The 14,067-nt window shown below is 48.4% G+C and overlaps 1 protein-coding gene across 1 annotated transcript in view; it reads left to right on the forward strand.

Annotated features, from left to right (window-relative positions):
• The window catches only part of Glp1r (glucagon-like peptide 1 receptor), a 34,644-nt gene that overhangs the window by 18,276 nt on the left and 2,301 nt on the right, over nt 1-14,067 (forward strand). The window contains exons 6-12 of the mRNA NM_021332.2: nt 4,359-4,512; nt 5,376-5,535; nt 9,795-9,855; nt 10,385-10,454; nt 10,576-10,664; nt 11,007-11,145; nt 12,471-12,512. Coding sequence (NP_067307.2) covers nt 4,359-4,512; nt 5,376-5,535; nt 9,795-9,855; nt 10,385-10,454; nt 10,576-10,664; nt 11,007-11,145; nt 12,471-12,512 — 715 coding nt within the window. The remainder of the gene's footprint in view (nt 1-4,358; nt 4,513-5,375; nt 5,536-9,794; nt 9,856-10,384; nt 10,455-10,575; nt 10,665-11,006; nt 11,146-12,470; nt 12,513-14,067) is intronic.

A 14,067-nucleotide genomic window follows, 5' to 3' on the forward strand; every position in this document is an offset into this window, starting at 1 on the left:
GTGTTAGAGGGAGCTGTTCATCTCCTGACGGCCAGGAGGCAGAGAAGGGGAGAGACTGAAGATTAAGTGTACCCTTCAGAGGCACCCTGCACAGTGACTTACTTCCTTCAATTTGGCTCTGTCCCCTAAAGTGTTCACCACTCCCGAGATAGCACCACAAACCAAATCTACACATCTCAGAGATAGCTCCCAATCAAATCGTATCAGATATTCTTTTATTATGAATGATTTCAGAGATTCAGAAGTGTAAGAGGAAATACATATAGAAATAAATGCCCATAACTAAGGCATTTTGAGCTGGGGACACGGCTCAGCAGTTAAAGCACTTGACACATCAATGTGAAGACCAGTTTCAGTCACATAAATGCCTGTGAGTATGGTGGCTTGCCTCTAATTCAGCTTCAGAAGGCCACGCAAGACAGGATCTCCAGAGAGCTTGCTAACCAGGCTAGCCATATCACAAAGTAGCACATGCCAGGTGTGCTGGCAAACATCTCTAGTCCAGCACCTAGGTCATGGCAGGAGGATTGTCACAAGCTGGAGGCCAGTCTAGGTTATATATAGTTTCAGGCTAGCCTAAGCTACAGAACAAAGCAAAGGACAGCCATCTAGTCCCCATGCCCACCCCCCACCCCCACAAGAGCTGATTCTTGCTCGTTAAGGGCATAATTCCCACTCTTTCTCGTTACCTTGCGCCCCTTTGCCAAGTGTCTATAACAACACACAGGTGGTCCACTGATACTTTTAAGTGTTTGTATCCTGCTGTGGTTTCCAGGGGTGGAAATCCATCTTTACGTTCTCATGAGAGCCATTCAGGTAGTGCCATTTTTTATGTGTTTTGTGGATTTTTCTCTCTGTTCACAAAGCTTAAAAAACAACGGGACTCTCCTGTGATTCTTGCCTGTGCATTTCCTTTGGGCGTACCCACAGATGTAAAAATGCCACCAGTAACCAACCACCTGGCCTTCAGTGTTTGGTTAACTAGTGTTAGGTTGCTTCCCAGGTGGCCGCTGCCAAGTGGCACTCTGGCCACCCAGTGAAGAAGGTTCCCTGAGCTTCATACCACACCCACATTTAGCATTTTCAGAATTAAGCAATGCTAACCTATAAAGCATGTAAAAGACCGTATGATTGTAGCTTGCTTATCTTTGACCCTTGGAGAGATTAAGTGGGTCAAAACAAAGGTTAAAGGTCAGGGGTAGTATAGGTAGTCAACTGGCCCTTTCCTATAATCCCAGTACGTTTTTGTTTGTTTTGGGTTTTTTCTTTTCATATTTTAGTCTATGAGTTGCTTTGTTCACTGCCTTTTTTAAAAAAATAGTTTATGCCAGGCAGTGGTGGTGCACGCCTTTAATCCCAGCACTTGGGAGGCAGAGGCAGGCAGATTTCTGAGTTCGAGGCCAGCCTGGTCTACAGAGTGAGTTCCAGGACAGCCAGAGCTGCACAGAGAAACCCTGTCTCAAAAAACCCAAATTAAAAATGTGTTTATTTGGCTTGTTATAGCCATTTATCTGGATATTAACCTACTTAATAGTGGGCATTCTTAATCTAAGCTTTAAGTGTTAATGAGACACAATTTATGCTTATTCGTCATTCTATGGTGCCTTTTTCACAGGCATTCTACATTTAAGGAAACAAAAGTGGTCAGTCACCAAGTTTATTGATAAGTAAAGCATATCAATAGGAACTATTGCATAACAAAAGTTAATTTTATCAATCGAGAGGCACTATTTTTTTCCACTGAAGATGCCGCAAGGGTCCCCAGATTTGTAAGGTGGTCTCTGTCATTTACAATTCTTTTCTGTTGGTCTGTTTAGCTACCCTAGTCCTGAACACAGCACCTTGTCTCCTAAAGATTTAATAGAAATGTAAGGCCTCAGACCAGCAAGTTGACTCAGCTAGTAAAGGCTCCTGCTGCCAAGCCCGATGGCCCGAGTCTGTTCCTGGGATCTACAGTGAAGGAAAGAGCTGACTCTTCCAAATTTAGTCCCAGACTTCTGGTGGGCATACAAGTGTTCAGGCATGCGTGGTCCAAAACACACACACACACACACACACACACACACACACACACACACACACACTCACATATGCACATACAATAAACCAATTAATGTAATAAAATGTTTTTTTAAATGACAAATAAAAATAAATCCTAACTCTCTGGCCGCAGAGATAGCCCAGTGGATTAAACATTTGATTCTCACTGTGAGAACCTGGGTTCGAATCCCTGGAACCCATGAAAAGCCACATATGGTTGTGGGCATGTGTTTGTGGCCTGGTGCTCCTGCAGAGGCACAGAAAGCAGAGATAGCAGTAACCAAGGAAGCTCAGGGGTTGGCCAGCCTGATGTGGGGAGTGGTAGACAAAAGATTCTGTCTCAAACAGGACAGGAGGGGAGGATTAACACCCCGAGTTGTCCTCTGGCCTCTGCACATGCACTCACACACATGAACATGCACACATATGTGTACTTACACACAGAGGCATCCTGGCTCTCTGAAGGCAGAGACTCCTATGTTGTGATTCCTTTTGCATGTTGATTATTTTGAGACAGAGTCTCATGGAATCTGGGCTAGCCTTGAACTTACTCTGTATAGCTGAGGCTAGCCTTGAACTCCTAATTCCCCTGCCTCCACTTTCCTAAGTGCTGGGATTATAGAGTGTACCATCATGGCCAGCTGAGCGTTGTTGTTTTGCTGAAACCCTGTCTTGCCTTGTAGCCTAGACTTGCCTCAAACTCCTGATCCCCTGCCTCTGCCTCCCGTGTGCTGGGATTATAGGAAAGGGCCACTTGACTGCCTACACTATCCCTGACCTTTAGCTATTCTTTGTAAATCTTTTCAGTACCCTGAAAAAAGTTGACATTTTATTGCAGCTGTTTGAATTCATTATTCACCATAGGCTAGTGGCATCTCTGTTCTTGAGTGTGGTGTGACTGTGTATCTTCCATGAACTTAAGACTTCTCTAGCAATTTTGAGCCAAGTTTATCATATTGTCCACAATGACCTTACCCATCCTCTTGTTAGAGATCGTTTCTGAAAATCAAATAGAATCTATGAACAAGTCTTCCATTTCTTTTTATTGCTTATTGCTAGAATGTGTTAGGGAACCCACTGCTGGGACCCTTGAGACATTATAGTTCATCCAGACATTGTTCTGGTGTTCCTCTGAAGATTTCATCTGTAAGCCATAACCAGCTCTGGTTCACCTCTTCTGTGGCCCTGTTGTAGGGTGAGACTGTAAATAGTCAGTAGCGGTGACACATCCTTGCTTGGCTGCTGAATTTGAAGTCGCCGAGTTCCTCCGTTAAGAATGATGTTGGCTTTTGCTTGGGAGGTAGCCTTTATCAAATGAAGTACCCTTGGATTCCCAGTTTGCCATACAGTTGTGTGTGTGTGTATGTGTGTACACGTATGTGCTCTTCACATAGATTGCATACCAAACATGGAAGCAGAAGAGAAACATCAGGTGTCCCACTCTGTCACTCTCAGAGCGACATACTTTTTCCATATTTGCTTGAGAACAGGATCTCTCACTGAACATAGAGCTGGGCTGGCCGCCAGCAAACCCAGCAGTCGGTCTTTTTTTTTTTTTTTTTTGATTGAGTGAGTATTCTGCTGCATGTACACCCAAATACCAGAAGAGGGCATCAGATTGCCTTATAGATGGTCATGAGCCACCATGTGGTTGCTGGGAATTGAACTCGGGACCTGTGGAAGAACAGCCAGTGGTTAAGCTCTTAACTGGTTGAGCCATCTCACCAGCCATCCCAGTGGTCTTCTGTTCCCTATGCCCCAGCCCCACCCCAGTGCTGAGGTTACAGGTGTGCCGGCTTGCTTTTCCACAGGACTGCTGGGGATCCGAACTGAGGTCCTCACGCCTGCACAGCTAACTCTCACCCCCTGAGCCATCTCCTCAGCTCTGCTACATATTTTTCCCTGAGAGGATACATTGTACCCATTTCCTTTTGAATTCCCACTGTGTGCCTAGAGTTACTCTGCCCCAGAGAACAGTCTAGAAACATCCTGTCCTAAAGAATCAACTCTCCCAGGGGAAGACTGATCCTGACACATATGTTGCTTTGGTTACACATAACTATGAAAGATGGCACCACAGCAAGGGGTGGAAGTGAGCCGTGACTACCAAGTTGAGGGCCTCGTAGACGGGCAGGGCATCAGAGATTTTCAAGGTTGTGAGGAAGAAAGACATTCTCAGAGGAAGGAAGATTTGAGCATATTCCCAGAGGTGGATACATGCCTGATGTGTATGTATGTGGGCTGACCAGAGAACTGGTACTGGCTGAAGAGCCAGTGTTGGCTGTCATGCCAGGAACGGGCTCTGTTTTCTCCCTTAGACACTTGCACTGCACCAGGAACTACATCCACCTGAACCTGTTTGCATCCTTCATCCTCCGAGCACTGTCCGTCTTCATCAAAGATGCTGCCCTCAAGTGGATGTATAGCACGGCTGCCCAGCAACACCAGTGGGATGGGCTCCTCTCCTATCAGGTGGGTGGTGCAGCCTGGGGAGCCTGGGAGGGGAGGGCATTGGTCAGAGTCTACTACATAACCATTAGATGGAAAAAAGCAAAAGTAGCCCAGATGTGACCTTAGGGAGTCACTGTATGATAGGAGAGGCAGTCCATAATGGAGAATCCCTAGTGTTATGGGAAACTCCTAGTCTGATGGCAGAGGCAGTACACAATGGGGAGCCCCTAGTGTGATGAGAGAGGCAGTCTAACTTGGATAGTCCTAGTTAGATGGGAGAAGGCAATACACCATGGGAGTACACCCTAGTCTGATGTGAGAGGCCGTCTACCCTGACAGGCCTAGTTTGATGAGACTGAACAGCTTAAGAAGCCCCTAGTCTGATGGAGAAGACACTCTACCATGGAGAGTCCCTAGTGTTATGGGAGAGGAAGTTCAACACATGGAGCCCCTAGTCTGATGGAAGAGAAAGTCCATTGTGGGGAGCCCCTAGTCTGATGGAGGAGGCAGTCCACCTGGGGCAGGTAAGAGTCTCTGCCATAGGGAGTTCAGTCTGATACGGGGAGTTCTCTGGATGCAGACCTGAGTTTGAGTCTCAGCTCTACCTTGTACTGGTTGCATACTAGTCCAGACACATCCCATGACTTCTCCAGGGCTCAGTTCTCCTCCCAGCATGGGGACAATAGCAGGTGCTTTCTTCTCAAAAGAAAGAGGGTTCAATGACCCAGAGCAGAGAGAGTTCCCAGTAGTGACCCTGGCCATATGAAAGCTCCTTCACCCCATGTTAACCATGGTAGGACAGTGGCCAGGCCAGGCCATCGAGGACTGACAAGTGGGGCAAGAGGCAGGGCTACTGTTCCCATGGGACCTTTCTTTGCCCCTAGGACTCTCTAGGCTGCCGACTGGTGTTCCTGCTCATGCAGTACTGCGTGGCAGCCAACTACTACTGGTTGCTGGTGGAAGGCGTGTATCTATACACACTGCTGGCCTTCTCGGTGTTCTCGGAGCAGCGCATCTTCAAGCTGTATCTGAGCATAGGCTGGGGTAAGGCCCACAGTTGTTCACCTTACAACCTTCATGGAGACCTGCAGCAAGGGCTGGAAGACCCCACCCTACCATATATATATGTATATATATATATGTATATACACACACATACATATATATACATATATATACATATATATACACATGTTTATGTGTGTGTGTATATATATATCATACACCATATACCACATATCATATACCATAATCTCATATCATATATCATATGTTTATATTATATATGTAATATATGGCATCTACATTTTTCTTAGTAAATGCCATTCTCATATGGCCAAATATCACCCCCAGCCCCACCACACCACTAGAAGTCAGGACACTGTCCTCACATACCTCTTCTCCTGAGGTCCTACTGGAGAGTACTTCATACCCAGTGCAGGGCAATCAGAGGTCCTGTGGGAGATGCTACATCCTGGGCCTCACAGTGGGCAAGGGGTATGCAAGTGAACAGGGTACGGGCTAACATAGGATACCATTGTGATGATGAAGCAAAGGACTCTGGGGTGAGCCAAGCTGGGAGGGGTGGCCGACAAAGAAAAAGGTGAACTGTGGATGTGCCTGGAGCCCAGCTGGAAAGGTTCTAGCCAAAAAAGTCTACTGAGAACCATCAGGTCTTTTTTTGGCTGGAACATTTCTGGTTGTTTTTCTACCTCTCGATGTATGGGGGTCTCATGGAGGATGGGGAGGGTTGCAATTTGGTTGGGATGAGGAGACAGATGAGGGCAACCCCTCCTAGAGGGATCAGTGGGTAGGTATTGGGTCACAAGAGGCTCCTAGCTTCCTGGCTCTGGGCCTTGTCGTCTACTTGTCAAATGCAGGTCTTAGCTTCTGCTTTCCCACTCAGTCCGCTGCTGATTCTGCTGAGAGACTTAGATCTCTATACAGATAAAAGTGGCCCTGATTTCAGCATACAGAGATCCCTGATGGTCCCTGTCCTTCCTCTTCCTCCAAGACCCAGCCCATTCTACTAGATCTTTCCTTCCTTCCTAACCCTCTCTATCCTGCCAGGCAACCCCATCAGGTGGGGCATCTGGAGAGTGAGTCCTGATGCTCCCTGGGGGTGGGTCCAGGGACAGACCATTAAGGAACTCAGGGAAGGGCTTCCTCTGTGTGGGGGACAAATAGTGTCTGTCCATTCTGGGAAATAACATCAGTGCTGTTTGTATCTGTCACCATAGCAACCCAAGGGCAGGACCAACCAAAGGGATGTGTACAGAAAAGCAGGGAGTTGGTAGGGGTCAGTGGAAACAGAGGATGCTCTGGAGTTCTCAAAGGAGATGGGGAAGGGTGCCAGGTCTTTCTTGCCTATCCTTGCTCAGGGCTCAGAACCCTTGGGGGCTTCTTTCCCAACCAGAACATCTTTTTTGGGGGGGAAGTGAGGTAGAGAGAAGAAGGGTCCGAGGGAAGACAAGAGTCACAGAGACCTGCCCAAGTCAGGATGCTGCAAAGCAGCTGTGCAGCTGAACTGATGAAATGCAGCCTGCAAGGATTATGTCATCTTGGCCGCTGGTTGGGCTATGCTCCTGTTTCTTTACCTTGTTTACCAGATGTTAACGAATGGATGAAGCTCACCAGGGGTAGCTAGCGGTGTGAGCAAGCTCTCTCATACTGGAGTGAGGTCTCAGAGAGAAAGAACAACTGCTGAAGCAGGACACACAGCTGGAAGTTCCTGTACATGAGTGGCCTAAGAAATTGTGTGTTCTTGTCTAGAGAGCTTCCCTTTTCTTGTTGATATATTTATTCCATCCCTACTGGGCATACTCTATGGGGCAGGGTCTACACTATGCCCCACCCCCCTCCTAGGTCTCCCCATTATCTGTTCAGTTCCATGAAGACCTAGTTATAAAACATCATGGGTGTTGGAATGGCTGGTCTGTGTAAAAATAAACAGAATGGGGAGAGATAGCTCCCTTGATGAACATACTTAGTACCCAGTCATGAGGATGGGAGTTCAAGTCCTCAGAACTCCCACAAAGAAGCTGTGAAAGATGCTGGGGAGACAGAAGGATGCTCAGGACTTCCTGGCCAATCAGTTTAACCTAATTAGTAAACCCCAGGTTCCAGTGGGAGACCGTGACTCAAAAATACAAGATAGCAGATCCTTAGGAATCACCTGAGATCGTCCTCTGGCCCTCACATGCATGGCCATGGTCACTTTTGTACACTTACCCTCAAACATAGACAGGGACACACGCGCGCGCGCGTGCACACACACACACACACACACACACACACACACATGCACGCATGCACACAATAAATGTAGTAAAACTTTTAAACAATAGTAATAGTAAACTGAGTAAATGGGACTGCATGGAGATCTGATGGGTGTGGGCCAGCTGTGCACTGTTGAACCCCCTGCCTCTGTGAATCATGAGCTAGTGCAGTGATCCAGACACACCAGTTGTTCAGCAGCTATGACTGTGTGGGACCTGGGGACTTAAGGATACTGAAGATAGATGGTGACTGGAAATGTATACCTGGGAGAATGTCCCAACGCCACATATGCATGTGTGTGAGCCCTCCAACACACACACACACACACACACACACACACACACACACACACACACACACGCATACACCTTAATATGCACACTGTGTCCTACTTCATACACCCGCATGACCCACTTGAGAAAGGCATAGGTAAGAGGCAGGTAATGAGAATATTGATGCAGAAAGTCATTGAGGGTGGCTGGAGTTACAGTCCTTTCCTCCTGATCTGTGGCCTCATCTGCCATGAGAGGGAGATCAGCCCACCTGCCAGTTACCAGCACAGACCAAGCTCTGGGATGAACAAGGCTCCTGCTCTACTCTATGGACCTTAGAAACCAGCTGGATTGTGTTTCCATTCCTGTATAACAATGACCTTTGAACTAAGAGCATCAAACTTCTAACTCACAGTTCCTGGGCTCAATACTCTTGAGTTCAACATAGCTGCGCATCCCTGACTCAGAATGTCCAGCTGGAGCTGTCTGTTAGAGTTGCTGTCATCCAGGGCTTAGCTAGGGGATCTATTTCACTCATGAAGCTGTGGGCAGGAGTCCTCAATTCTGTACTCTAGGACCTCTCTGTTGGCTGTCAAAGACAACACTTGGTATGACAACTGCCCCTTCCTTCACTCCCCCAACTTAGTGAAGAGAGAGAGACAGAGACAGAAACAGAGACAGAGACAGAGAGCAAGAGAAACTAGAGAACTCTATAATCCTAGCTCTTAAGAAGTAGATGGAGAAAGATCAGAAGTTTCGAGGCCACCTTTGATTTCACAGCAAGTTTTAGGCCAGTTTGGGCTACTTGAGATCCTGTCTCATCAACAACCACAAAATTTCAAATGCCAAGAGGTCTTAATCCCTGGGAAGCACCCAAGTGGCTATCTATAAGCTATATTAGTCACTTTTGCGTTGCTATCACAAAACACCCGGGGCATGGTTATCATAAAGAGAAAAGGTTTATGTGCAAGATCACCATTCTGCAGGTTATGCCAAAGATTAGACAGACCCATTACTTTGGTCCTCTTGTGGGGGTGCCATGTTGTGGTGATGGGGTGCATAGAGATGAGAAAATCGCTCACTTCATGCCAGAAGCAAAAATGAGAGACTGGATGGGCTAGGGTCCCCAAATCTCCTTTGGAAAGGACTGTCCCCAGTCCCTATCTTCTGAAGACTCCAACATCTACAAGTATCACACCAATGCTTATCTAAACCCCAGTGCTCACTGGGAAGCATAACCACTGTGTCTGTTGACTGGGTAGGCTTCTGTGCAACCGGGATGGGGGCATGTCTGTTTTCTAGGCCCAGGACAGTTGCATGGGGGAAGGAACAGACACTCAAAGGAGCTTGTGGGTCCTGAAGGAGTGGACTGAGGTAGACAGATGGGCTGAAGACAGGGAGGACGGAGCATCAGAGTTTCTTGGTCCCCTTCCCATAATGTTGTACAGATCCTATGCTACTTGAGGGTCTATCTTGAGGTCTCACAGCCAAGACTTTGGAGGCAAATCCTGGTAGAGGGCCTGATACATGGAGGGTCTGGACCACAAAGAAGTCAGTACGAAGGATGTGGAGTGTGACTGTGAAATCCTGATCCTCCATTCTCCCCAGCATTCAGCCACCCTGTTTTAGGGCCAGGAAGGGACAGAGACTTGGGGCACGAGGGGTCTGGGGTGTGGAGAGGACCTGGTCACTGTGGCAGCAGCTCGGACCTGCCAGCTCCGATCTCCTCTCTGTCTTCCCTCCTTCTTCTAGGAGTTCCGCTGCTGTTCGTTATCCCATGGGGGATTGTCAAGTATCTCTATGAGGACGAGGGGTGAGTGAGCGTCCTGCTGCAGGAGAGTGATGCGCTAGGGTCTCATGCTGCTCAGTTCTGAGAGTCTTGAACCCTGGAGCATACGTTTATTGCCTGTCAAGGAGGATCCGTGGGGTCAGCAGGAGTTTAGCGTATGAGTCAGTCTCTAATGTCCACTCCCTGAACCTGTCATGGCATGGTAGGATGATCAATATTTCTGGCCTTCGTAGTCCATGGTGCCTCCCTGATGGGTTTTATGAACATCGGAGTTAATATCCTGTTGTTCTGTATATGAAGCTGGGCGTGCATGTGGCTGTTTGCAGAGGTCCGTAAAGATGGGGGGAAGGCATGGGTGGCTCTGTGAGTGGCCATGTATTGAGGATTTGGGTAGGGGGCGGGGCGTGGACTGCCTTTGCAGGGCTCTTCATGGATCTGCGGCTTCGTGTAGTGCTTTGCTTGGCCTCGTGCACATGTGCCTTGTCCTGTCCTAGCCCCTGAGGGCTCTGTGATTCCAGCTGGCTGCCTTGTGTGCCCCTCTCTTCCTCTCCAGCTGCTGGACTAGGAACTCCAATATGAACTACTGGCTCATCATCCGATTGCCCATTCTCTTTGCTATCGGCGTAAGTGACAGGATTGGGGGGTTGGAGCGGAAGCTGGTGGACCTGGACTGTGACCAGACTAATGGCTGGGAGAGAGACTGAGAGCTCCGAACCCTCCCCCCTCCACTCATGTGTTCTGCAGGTCAACTTTCTTATCTTCATCCGTGTCATCTGCATAGTGGTCTCCAAACTGAAGGCTAATCTCATGTGCAAGACTGACATCAAATGCAGGTACATTAACCAAGGCTACAGGGGCGCCCTCGGCCTTCCCTTCTGGCACAGAGAGAAACTGGGGTGCTCTGTTTGGAACCCTGCAAAATGCTCTTTTCCACCCAGGCCTGGTTTATAACCCCTAACCTTTCCCCTCACTCTATTCTTAGCAGCCCCTGGACCTTTGAAGTCTTGACCTCTGCCCCCATCCCCCGCACCCCCAGCAGCCAGTTCAGGGTATTTCAATGAAGCGTGTTCATGACTCAGCAGAAACAGAGAGAGGAGGTATAGACACAGACAGGAAAGAACAGTCAGTCTGTGCACACACGCAGAATGACCCCGGTGGTCTCACCCTCTCTCCAGGCTTGCCAAGTCCACTCTGACTCTCATCCCCCTTCTGGGGACACATGAAGTCATCTTTGCCTTTGTGATGGACGAACACGCCCGAGGAACCCTACGCTTCATCAAGCTGTTCACAGAACTCTCCTTCACTTCCTTCCAGGTGACCCAAACCTGGGGCCACTTGCCTGGGATGTCCCAAAGTAAGGGAGGGGTGGGCACCAGCCTGCATGGTGCAGACGGAGACCTGGGAAAGCAAGCCTGGCCCCGAGTCACACAGTTGGAGCAGAGCCAGAGAGTGTCCCCAGGTATTTGGACATATTAATCAGTCTTCTCTGGACGTCCATAAGACACGAAGACCTCCTAGGTGTGGACCTGGGTGTCTGGGAGTCTAGAGAAAGAAAGGGCCACCCACTAGCGTCCTGCCAGGCAATTGATGCACACAATGCATTTAATTCTCCCAGGACTCACAGTTGAGAGATTGCCCCCACTTGACATAACTGGAAACTGAAGCCCAGAGATGTTAAAACAAGATTTCCAGGGTGTCATGTGGCTTTTCCTAGGGAGACATGAACAGACAGACATCTATTCACCCCAGATAGAGTACTGACAGCCAACCAAAGAAATGGTACAACTGAAGTCCAGTTGAACCAATGAGCTTCTTGGGGTTGGATACGGGATCATGGGAGGCTCAAAGACAGCTCCATCATTGAAAAGTCCACCCCACCATGGCTGATAACTCATGGAAGATGCAGCCCCAGATCTCCCTGCACAATCTCTAGGCAGCTCCGCGGAGCAGAGTCTCCTCTCTGCAACTGCTGACTGCTCATATAACCCAGTGGAGGGGCCTTGTATCTTTCTGAACTTCCTGAGTTTTGTAAGTCCCAGGATCTTCCTGGGCCTTATGAATGTCCTCCCTCCTTCTAGGAAGAATGTCTTAAGTCAGAAGAGGTAGTGTACCACACAGGCCTCACACAGGTTCAAAACAGGGAATTGGTCCTCTTCACTAGCATTAGATGATGCAACTGTTACTGGAGAGATGGCTCAGCAGTTTTTTAGAGTATTTGATGCTCTTGCAGAGGACTCAGGCTTGGTTCCCAGCATCCCTGTGTTCATATATAATTGCCTGTTACTCCAGCTTCAGGGGATAAGATGCCCTGGCCTCCAAGGGGTCCTACACACACGAGGTGGATATAAACATACACACACACACACACACACACACACACACGTACACACACAAATTCATGCACATACACATATATGCTCATGTATGCAAGTACACACACAGACTCAAAGATGGACAGACACACACACACACACACACACACACAAAATTTATTTTGGAAGATTAAAAAGAAAACAACCCACCCTTATCTATCTTCAAGCCTGCCTGGGATGCCCTGTCTGAGGAGACGGGTATCAGAGGCTGGTTGTCCAGTTGCTTCCTTTGGGCTCCCTTCCTGTTAACATGCCTCTTGTTTCCAGGGCTTGATGGTGGCTATCCTGTACTGCTTTGTCAACAATGAGGTAAGGTCTGAGGAGGGATGGTAGGGACTCTGTGGGGGCTATGCAGTGAGGGTTCATGTAGTCTTCCTAGTTGAAACTGCTGGTCCTTTCACTATGGCTGAGATTTAAGGTGACATCTGGCCTTTATATTATTTTCTGTAGTCTCCTCGCCAACACACACACACACACACACACACACACACACACACACACACACACACAAATGAAAAAAGAGCTTAGGCATGACTTAGCCTTGCATTAAAGAGTTAATGTTGACTATTTCAAGCAGGGGTGTCCAACCTTCTGACCTTGCCACATATCACTGTCATCCACAAATGATTTGGGCTACATTCGGCGCTGTCTTAATATGCACTCGGCCATTAGGCTACAGGTTGGGCACACCTGATTTATTGCAAAGTGATTCGACACACATGTGTCCAAGCCACTCTGGTGGCCTCTGCCCACAAGAGCTGTTCTCCATACCCAGGGTTGCCATGGCAATGCCAGGTACTTGTGACCTGAGAAGATGGCCTGAACATTTGTCTCATGTGGTTGTCAGGGCCTGCACCAGCTGCTGGTTGGTGGGTAGCAGCGGGGACAGGGGAGGGGAGGGACTGGCGATGAATTGACTGTGGCTTGTGTCAGAGGCCAAAGTGAAGTAGCCGAGGTGCCCTGAGGGCTCATTCTGTTCTGCTCTGCCAAGCTGTGTGATGTCAGGCTAACCACCTTGAGGTCTTTTGCTCTTCTACCCAGGGGTCAGTAGAGGTGAGAAAGATTTACCAAACCTGGAGACCAATCTGGTACTTAGTCAGGGAGGGCACTTGGAATGTGAAAGGGTTAACATTGGATGGTGCAGATGCCAGGTCATTCATTCATTCATTCATTCATTCATTGGGTTATTAGCACATTAGATGGTACTCATGCCAGGCCAGATCATTCATTCATTCATTCATTCAATCACTCATTCATTCATTGGGGTATTAGCAGTGTGTGTGTGTGTGTGTGTGTGTGTGTGTGTGAGTGTGTGTGCCATAGATCACAGGTGAAGGTCAGAGGATTGGGGGATTTGATTCTCCCTCTCTCCTGTGTAGGTTCTGATGGGCCAACTCAGGCCACCAGGCTTGGTGGCAAAAGCCTTTACCCACCAAGCCATCTCCCCAGCCCCAGAATCATTCTTTGTTTTACTTCTCTCACTGATCAACAAGAGGACCTTGTGTGAGAGGCAGATTCCTTGAGTGGCCATTCATTTGACTCACTGAAGCAGCCGGCAGCGAGAGCCCGCTGTGTGCTGAGCACTGTGCTGGGAGCAGGGGTAGTCAGAGGAGGAAGATGCAGTCACGACTGTCAAGTGTTCTCTGCTGAGTGGGACGGAGGCATGGCCAGAGACCTGCTAGGTGTCTGGGATTGGAATCAGGCTGCACCTGGGCTCTAATCCTAGCTGAGCCCTGGGCAAACATTTATATGTTTTCCTCTGCATTATCACCTTGACTTGAAGAGTGGTGGCTGCTTCCCTAAGTTAACCAAGATGGTGCCCCTTTTTGGCTATGTATATATACAGGTGTGTGCACATGGATGT

This window comes from Mus musculus, chromosome 17 (assembly GCF_000001635.26).
Source record: "Mus musculus strain C57BL/6J chromosome 17, GRCm38.p6 C57BL/6J".
Taxonomy (NCBI): domain Eukaryota; kingdom Metazoa; phylum Chordata; class Mammalia; order Rodentia; family Muridae; genus Mus; species Mus musculus.